Raw genomic sequence first — 9,347 nt, forward strand, 5'->3', positions numbered from 1 at the left:
GCAAGCTGGATGATTTTATGTAAGGCCAGTAGCTTGGCAGGCTGCCTGGGGAGAAGCTGCACAGTTATATAACAGAGGAGTGCTAATTCAAATTCTCTGCAGAGCTCTCTGGCTGGAGTCGTTCTGAGACTTGAGCTCGTGTGTTGTAAACAGGCTGCTCTCCCCTGCCAAACATTTCTTTGTCTACTCAGAGGTGAGTCTAGAGCAATTCGTGACTGAATGCTTAAGGCAGTGCCAGTTGCCTTTGATTTTAATTTCCTTTCCCTCGCTGTCATTTGACCTTGCAGCATTGGACTTCAGGCAGCTGTAACTAAAGAAAGTGAAAACTTTAAGGCACTTAATTCATCCTGTTTTTCTAGGGTTGTCTCTTTGTTTGAGGAAGAGGGAAATGGTTGAAAATTGGGTCGACCTTTTAATGTATTTATTAAGCTGATTAAATTTGGTGACTGTGATCTTGATTTCATTGCACTTCAGCAATTGCTTAGCTGTACATATTGCCAAGTTTTCAGCCTGATTACTTTAGAGGATTGAGAAGTGAGAGCAGAATATTTCTGCTGTCATTCCCTGGCAAGCAGCATCTACCAGGAGCAGATAATGCTATTGACTATTACCTTTCTGAGAAAACACAAATGTAAGAAGAAAGAAGTGAAGTTCAGTCTCTTGCTTTCACTCTTCCATCCCTTTCTCAGTCCTGGTTGGGCATGCATTGCCAACCTGGCTATGATTTGAGCCTCCAGGTTTGGGAGGATTGGCTAAGGAAGCAGCAGCAGAGTCCTGCCTATAACACTGCTCTGTAAGAGTTAAAGGTGTTAAGCATGAAAGCCCCTGAGCTGCTGTAAATAGAAAGAAAAAGGGCACTCAGGAGGGCAGGGTAAGCCTGCTGCTGATAGAAGGCACTCCAGAAGGGCAGGCTGTTTTTGTCTAATCCATTTAAGATTCTGATGAGTTAGCCCAGCTGGAATCTGCAGTCGTGACTGTTAAGTGACAAAGAACAAGTAGTTGGTGGATCTGTCTCCTTGGAGACACTCAGCCCTGGAGTTTATACAGAAACTTCAACTCTTCTGCAGGAAAAAAGGGGTTCAGAAGCTCCTGTATCTCCTTCTGTGTAACGAGCTTGGGGTTGAAATCTGTGGGGAACACTCATCAGTGCAAATGACCTAGAGAGCAAATGCTGGAAAAGGGGATGTTCCAATGGGTGCAGTGAACTGCCCATGGAGCCAGGAGGTACGTGGACTTCCTTGCATGGTTTTCACAGGGTGAGTTCAGCTCTGAGTGCTGCTGTCTAGCAGGTTGTGCACCCACATGGCTCATAGCATGGTTGCCACATTCACATTTCTGGGGAAAAAAACACATCACTAGGCCATTGTGAAAGGGAAAAGGATTTCTGTGCAGAAAGCAAACTCCTGAATTGCTTAGATACAGATAATGCCAAAAATACTCTTTGTTCATCAGAGCTAACTATCACTGGATCCTCCATGAAGCTTTAATTCATTTCCTGACAGCTTTCAACTAATGGAAATTATAACCTTGTGCCATGACACCCATTTGCCACTGAATTTTATGGCACAGTGGCTTTTACTCAGTACTGTATAATTCTAATAATTTTGAAGCATATCGTGTAGTTTCATAGATTCACAGATTGTTCAGAGGTTGGAGTGGAGCTTAGAGATCATCCAGCCCCAACCTCCTGCCCTGGGCAGGGACACCTCCCACCAGAGCAGGTTGCTCAAGACTTTCCCCAACCTGGAATGAACATTGCCAGGGTTGGGGCAGCCACAGCCTCCCTGGGCAACCTGTGCCAGTGTCTCACCACCCTCACAGGGAAAAACTTCTTCCTGATATCTAGTCTAAATTTCCTCTTTCAATTTCTCCCCATTACTCCTTGTCCTGTCACTACAGTTCTAACAAAGAGTCTCTCTCCAGCTTCCCTGGATCCTCTTCAGCTCCTGGAAGGAAAATTCACATGTAATACTCATTGCTTTTGATAGTTCTTTTGACTCTGCCTGACAGAAAAAGAAACGTAGCTTTTAACCCAAATAATCTCTTTTTCCCCTCTGTTTGTTTTTATTTTAAGGTCAATTCTGGAAAAAGAAGGACCAAGGTCACTCTTCCGAGGGCTGGGTCCAAACTTGGTTGGAGTTGCACCATCAAGGTAAATAGTTAAGCTATTGCTAAAAGACACATTTCAGGTGCCAACACAAACGTTGCAGTGCATTTGTGATTCCAAAGAATGGGCCATGAAGTTATCCCACGTGTGAACTGAGATTTTTGCAGGTGCATTGCACAGTTTGCATACCAAGAACCACTGCTAACAATCTGCTTTACACTTGTATAACCCTGCAAGGTGCAGAGTAAATAAGACACTTAAATTCCAAGTGCACTTTAATTCCAAGTCATTGCAAGAACCACTTACCATGTGCTTGAGAAGTGCAGAAAAATCTCCATTGCAAGAACCACTTACCACATGTGCTTGAGAAGTGCAGAAAAATCTGTAGGATCTGCATTTTTCTAAGACAATCTGCTGCTTCCCAAACCATGAGTAGGAGCTAAGCGTCAGGAAAGAGTAGTACCTAGCTGGTCCTTGATTGCCTAAAGTCTCAAATGAAAAACTGCAGCTGAGGGGGAAGGAGCTGCATTGCTGCCACACAACCCCATATGGGTATGTCTGTCCTCTTTCAACAGCAACAACAAAAGCAGCTCCAAACTTTGTTTGCATTTGGAAGTCTTACAGGCCCCTAAATGGTTTCTACATGTACGTGTGAGTGTCCCATCTTTGGCAGGGCTGGAAATCTTTCTGTCTAGGAAGTGTTAGAACTCGTTAGCAATCAATTGGAGGATGTTCTCTGCCTCAAACTGAACCAGGTAAAAAGGGACTCAAAGAGTGGTGAACTCCCTCCTTGGCCTCTTGCCTAGTAGGTAGGATGTTCCTCCTGAAGCAAGGAGTCCTGTTTCTGTACAGGTGACCTTTGCATCAGAGATCTCAGGCCAAAACTGCCTGCTTTTCCATGCAGCTCACTCTTCTGTGTTCCTTTACATTCCTTCCATAAGACTGGAATAAGATACTTTAGGGATAAATTCTCAAATTGTAGCCACCATTATCCACCTTTTCCAGCAGTTCACTTCAGGGAGCTGTGAGCTGAACCTATTAGGTCCAGACAGCTTCTAACTCACAGTTTGCCTGTTGCAGATCAGCTGAGCTTCCTCCATCACTGGGCATTTTGTAGGGATTTGAGGTGTATAAAACTTATTTCATCCCGGGGTTAAGTGTTTAAAGCATGAAGTGCTGCTAATACAGTTACAGTGCTCAACAGGTTTATGGGAAACATGGACTCCAGGTGGGAAAGTGACATTCCCAAGTTTGCTAAGTGTGTCTGATGGCAGAGCTGGTGTTAGGGATCCAATCTCACTTGCTTTGGCTACAAGATCATGTTGCCTCCCATAGTAAAGTATTTCTGCCCTGTGGGTGTCAAGTCAAATAGTGTCACTGCAGTGTAAGGGATTAAAAACAAACCAAACAAAACCCCCTGTGTCCTTGTGGATGGAATGGTCATGTGGAGGCCTCTTTGGAGAGCCAGTTGTGTTGTTCAGGGGTTGGTGGGAACAACAGCAATGTCTGATTTGATGTTGTCTCTCTTACATTGCTTTTCTTACTCTTTTTCCCCACAGAGCTGTGTATTTTGCATGTTACTCCAAAGCCAAAGAGCAATTTAATAGCATGTTTGTGCCCAACAGTAACATTGTGCACGTCTGTTCTGCAGGCTCTGCAGGTATGTCCTTGGAATTCATCTTCCCTGTGGTCTGCAGCAGTGCCCCAGAGTCCAGTGAATGAACTGGGGTGTGAGCTGGTGGCTCTGAGATACATCTGAGTACCTTAAAATATTTATTCTGAGCTGTTGTTGGTCTAAGAGTTCTTTTACCTCTCTCAGTAGCTGGAAAATGAAGGGAGGCAGGGGCTGGGCTGTCAGTCTCTGTGCAGGAGCTGGGCTAACACACCGATCCTGGCTGACATCTCTGGATGACTCTGGCATGAAAATGAGTGCAGACACCAGTATGTGGCATTTTCTGTCAATGTATGCTTAGTTTGAGGTTGTGTATGCCAGAAAACAGGAGTTTGTTAGCTCCTAACTTACCTTGTCTCGGAGGAGCCACTTTTCTGTTCAACCCTGAAATCTCCAGATTGTTCTTTACTAATTTGGGATGTTTTTCTGTCTGCAGTGCTCTAGTAATGGCTCTGAATACAAGAAAAACTATTAGTAAACAGCAGCAAACTTCTGCTACTGTTTTTGCCAAATTGTTTCAGGATGTTGTATTTTACCTACCAGGATAAGGAAAATAGTTTGTTCTCGTAGGAAAAATACTGTAGAAAAAGCTCTGCTAGGTCAATCATCAGTCACCAGAGTGGTCACTAAAAATAATCGTTCCCAAATGAAGCCCTTAATTAGGAGTGGGTTGTGTTAATGAGTGGCTCGATGGCTCCACCTAGAGCCCTGGGGACACAGATCCAGAGCAGGTGTGTTCCCCATGGGCTTCCTTTGGGCTGAGACTCCAAACCCAGCCAGCAAGGAAGGTCTCCTGTCTGCAACAACCTTTAGGGACGTGAAGTACATACCAAAATAGGTGCAAAAAGGAAGAATCCATTGGTTGATTCCTCCTGAAGTTCGACATGAGATTGTGAGCTCTGCACCTGGGTGGCTTTGCCACCTCGAGGTGGAGCTGGTGTGTTACAGTGTGTAAAGGGCATGACAATACACCAGCCTGGATTCAGCTATGCTTTTGGTTTTCTTTTCTTCAGCCTTCATCACGAATTCCCTGATGAATCCCATATGGATGGTGAAAACCAGAATGCAACTGGAACGGAAGTAAGTAGCTGATTGATGTCACTGAGCAGCTAAGGAGCCTCTGGAACACTGAATTTGCATGTTTTTACTCATGGCTCTTTGATAGATTTTGCCCAGTTGTTTCCCTGACTCTTAATTCCACCTTTCAAGCCACCATGCTCCTGTCTGGTCAGACTAAGGGTTCAGGTTCTGTGTGTCAGTTTGATGCACAGATACTCTTGAAAAGGATGTCGAAGTTGCATTGAGTGTTGAGTTAGGTTCAGGCTCTGGTTTCACTATAAATCTTCAGTTGAGCATAGCATTACTTACTTCTCAGACTCCTTGCAGAATCCTCTCTAGCTCAGGGGTTGATGTTGATGATAAATGTATTGACGACTGAAATGCTTTGATACAGCAATAACAGAGGCTATGAAAAGGTCATCAGAGCTCATGTGGGAGGAGGGCAGAGTCTTTGTCCTGTTTGGGAGCATCACTTGTACTGATTCCAGATCATCCAGGTGTGTTACTGCAGCAAGCTAAGGTCACTGATACTCAGGTAGCTGCAACAGAAAGGGTTATGGCTTTAAATTGTAATGAAACCACATTAGTTTGCTTTCATGAAACATCCTGGAGGCAATAAGAATCTGTTGCAGTGGTTTAATGTTCCATTGCCTCCTTGAGGATGGTGTTGCTGTTCCCCACACCTCCTGAAGACACAGAGGGAATCTGACAGCAATATATTTGGAGCTGAGTGATTCACAGTCACTGGTGGATATCGAAGCAATAAGGCACTCTGCTCATAACGTGACTGCTTAGTATGGAAATTCCTTCCTTCAAGGACACAGTAGGTCAGGTACAGAAGGATGTTACCAGGCATGACAAGTTTATAAATGATGTATAAGATTTAACTCCAGCACTTCCCAGGGTGGCACCTTTGAACTGAGTGCTGCCTCTTGAAATGAAGGAGCATTTCTCATGCAGAGGACCTCTGTGTCTTGGCCTGCTGAAGATGGCTTAAATCACTAGTTTAACACAAAGTAGTGTCTCTTCAGTGCTTATTGTCTTTTAGAGGATTGCTGTGAACTGTGGCAGACTGGGTGGAGCTTGAGTTGAAAAAAAATTATTATGAGTATATATTAGTGAATTAGCCAAGCAAAGTGTGCACTCTTGGTGTGATAGTCCTGTTCTGTGCAGCTTTTTTCCTAGAAGAATTTTGGAGTAAGACTTAGCAGAGAAACATTTCTCTAGTTGGAAAAACTACTGAATGCCATGAAGGGGAGGGGGTTTAATATTATTTCTGTGTCTTGGCTCATGACATGCTCTGTTCTGTTTGTTTTTTAGAGTCAGGGGCTCCAAACCAATGAATGCTTTGCAGTGTGCTAGATATGTTTACCAGACAGAAGGTATCCGTGGCTTTTATAGGGGCCTGACAGCCTCCTATGCAGGGATCTCTGAGACCATTATCTGCTTTGCTATTTATGAAAGTTTAAAAAAGCACTTAAAAGAGGTCCAGCTGCCCCCTTCTTCCAATGGGACCGAAAGGAACTCCACAAGCTTCTTTGGACTGATGTTTGCTGCTGCTGTTTCCAAGGGCTGTGCCTCTTGCATTGCTTATCCACATGGTATGTTAACTCTTCCATTTGTGAGCACAGCAGAACAGCTGTTGCCTCTAATCCAGCACAAATGATGGGGTTTAGGGCTGTAAAATTCTTACTTGTTTGAATGGCCAAATGCACATTACTGTGGCATGTGCATTGGCATTTTCAGTTCTGGTCCCACCATCCCTAGTTAGACACAGAGTTGGTGATTGGGACTTGCTAGATTAAAACAACTCAAAACTGAAAAAAAATTAAAAAGATTTCCTAATGTTTCTGTTCTTACTAGTAGCCTCATCTAGCTAAGTACTCACAGCCTTTGGGATTCTGTGACCAAGGTGTGGGAAACACTTGTGGACTGAGGGACTGAGCAGTGTTAGTCTTTTTGGATACACATAGGTGGCTGTATAAAAAGATTGTATGCAAAGAGCACTATTGATTATGTAAGCATCAGTAAAGCATTTAGGTCTGGATTGATTGAGCTTCAATGAGCAAATCATCCATTTATTCCACATGAAAGAGAACTCCTGTTTAACTTTTCCTCTTGCCTGAAGGGCAGTGTGTCCAGGATCCCATGGCTGGGAGTACTGGCAGGCAGTTGGTACAGGAAGGTTTTCATGTCCCTAGGGTTTGCATAAAAGACCTTTCCTGGTCTGGCATTTTTCTCATTGGGAAGGTTTAACTGTGTGTTTCCCTTGGTGCAGAGGTGATACGGACACGGCTGCGAGAAGAAGGCACCAAGTACAAGACTTTCATCCAGACAGCACGGCTGGTGGCACGTGAGGAAGGTTATCTTGCCTTCTACAGAGGACTCTTTGCCCAGCTCATCAGGCAGATCCCAAACACAGCCATTGTGTTGTCCACCTATGAGTTAATTGTGTACCTGCTAGAAGACCGTGCGAAGTAGCAGAGCCAAAACTCCTGTTACAGACTGAAGACCAATTTCTTCATTGAACAAATAGTCCTTTAAGAGACTGATGCAGGTGGCAGTGCTGGTGGAAAAACTCCCAAGTGTGTGACCACCTGTGGATATTTCCTTTTGGATTCATGCTTTCTGAAAGGTCTTGAGTCATTAACGTTAATAGTTAATTATAATTTTTTTTTAACTTAATTAAACTGCTACTAAATTAAATGACACTATTTAATTTAAGTATATGTTTGTCCTTTTCCTTAAGCACAGCCATATGTGGTCAAGGAATGTACCCCATCCTATCAAGTGATCTCTTGGACTGATGTTCATTAAAACTGTATTAAAACAGGAGAACTGGTTTGGAAATTTGAAACTCTCTTCTTACCCCTGGGGTCATGTTGCTTTTTTTAGCACTGTAATAGCCTAATGCCCAAATAATTTTGGGACTAGTTCTGCTTTATTCAAGGTGCATTGTTCATTGCTGTGTGAACATCCTGGAGTGTTTGAGTAGGGCAGAATTGGTTCTCTGTTTTGATGGTATGAACTATGCACAGCAGAATCTCTTAGAAAAGCCCCTTGCACTGGCGATGTGATTCTGGGAGGCTTTTAGTAAAGATGTGATTACAGTTCTGTGTGCCCCTGTGCATTTGGTTGTGCTGCTGTGTGTAAACATCTGTCAGGGCTTGGCTTTTAGGCCTTGCTTTTGTGCAGGTCTCAGAGCACGAGGACAGTCAGTGACAGAGGCCTGGCTGCCCTGTGGGAGTTTTGTGGGATGCAGTAACTTGGTCATGTATCCTGACCTCAGCCTGGCACTACTATGGGGCTTTTCTTTTGTGCTGTTATCTTTATACTTCAATGCCAGAGGTCTAGAGAGTGGAAGAAAGGTTAGGTCCCAAACTCTATAGACTATCAGTGCAGTTCTGGATTCTGTTTTATAATATATGATACTCAGGAATAAGTCCCTCTTGATTCCTTGCAGAGCAGTGCTTCTGATGGGAGTGAGATGATGTGTTATCTTATGGATATCTCACTGCAGTTAACACCAAAAAAAATCCCCAGTCTGTCTAAACAGTTTCTTCATGTCATTACTTGATTTCTTGCTGAAGGAAATGAGGATTCACCAGCATAGTGCAGCCTGCTGAAGAGATCTCACACTTCATATAGATATGATGTCTGCTTTCCCCTTCACACACACAGTATCTAAGGGGTGTTCTCCACCAGTTCTCATGATGCAATTCTTACCTTTCACTTACAAATCACACTGGAGATGAATCCTTTCCTAAGGATTAGAACACGCTTTTAATTTTGGTAGTCTTCACCACTTGCATTGCAGCAGAACCTTGTGATTAAAGTGTGGGATGTGGATTAGTACTGATAGTGCAGGATAAGATTTTAGAACTCAGGTGTGTCATTTGTGTTTTGCTTTGGCCACACTGTGCTCTTCTGTTCACGAGTGTCATTTGCTTTGGCAGCTGAGACAAACCCTGCAGCAACTGAGCCCAACTTCAGCCCTCCCTGAACAATGAGCTCCTCATGATCTGAGCAGGTGTTGAGTTCTGGAGCATAAACAAGTGTTTATGGACATCTTCAGGGACCACTCACAGCAGAGGTGGAGTGTGGACTTGGAAGGAGCATGTGAAGCATTAAGGAACAGCCTGGTAGTGAGTAGGGCTGTCTTTGACCAGGTGGAGTTTTCAGGGTGGTGTTTTGTGGCAGAAATAGAATGGGCTGATAATTGGATTCAGACTTTCCCATTTGTTCCCAGTAGACCCAAGCTGATGATTGGTACTTGAGGTCATGTTTGACATCAGTGTGATGTAGAAGCTTACAGCAAAGAGAGGAGAATGTGTGTCTACCTCATTATGAGGCAGAACTGCAAAAAATAACTGATTTCTGTTATGTCTTACTGAAGTAAACCATATCACATTCCCCCTGAGCTAAAATAGGAAGCAGTTGAGTAAAAATTGGAATGGCTTTTTTTATGGAGACGACGAGCAGCAAAAGCTTCAGTCTCTGTATAGGAGG

At 43.7% G+C, this 9,347-nt stretch overlaps 1 protein-coding gene across 1 annotated transcript in view; it reads left to right on the plus strand.

Annotated features, from left to right (window-relative positions):
- The window catches only part of SLC25A33 (solute carrier family 25 (pyrimidine nucleotide carrier), member 33), a gene marked incomplete at its 5' end in the record, with an annotated part of 9,229 nt that extends 1,541 nt beyond the window's left edge, over positions 1–7,688 (plus strand). Inside the window, 5 exons of the mRNA XM_009070649.1 lie at positions 2,075–2,152; positions 3,667–3,767; positions 4,793–4,859; positions 6,159–6,439; positions 7,117–7,688. Coding sequence (XP_009068897.1) covers positions 2,075–2,152; positions 3,667–3,767; positions 4,793–4,859; positions 6,159–6,439; positions 7,117–7,319 — 730 coding nt within the window. The remainder of the gene's footprint in view (positions 1–2,074; positions 2,153–3,666; positions 3,768–4,792; positions 4,860–6,158; positions 6,440–7,116) is intronic.
- Between the last annotated feature and the right edge of the window lie 1,659 nt (positions 7,689–9,347).

The sequence above is a fragment of the Acanthisitta chloris genome, unplaced genomic scaffold, assembly GCF_000695815.1.
Source record: "Acanthisitta chloris isolate BGI_N310 unplaced genomic scaffold, ASM69581v1 scaffold25032, whole genome shotgun sequence".
NCBI lineage: Eukaryota > Metazoa > Chordata > Aves > Passeriformes > Acanthisittidae > Acanthisitta > Acanthisitta chloris.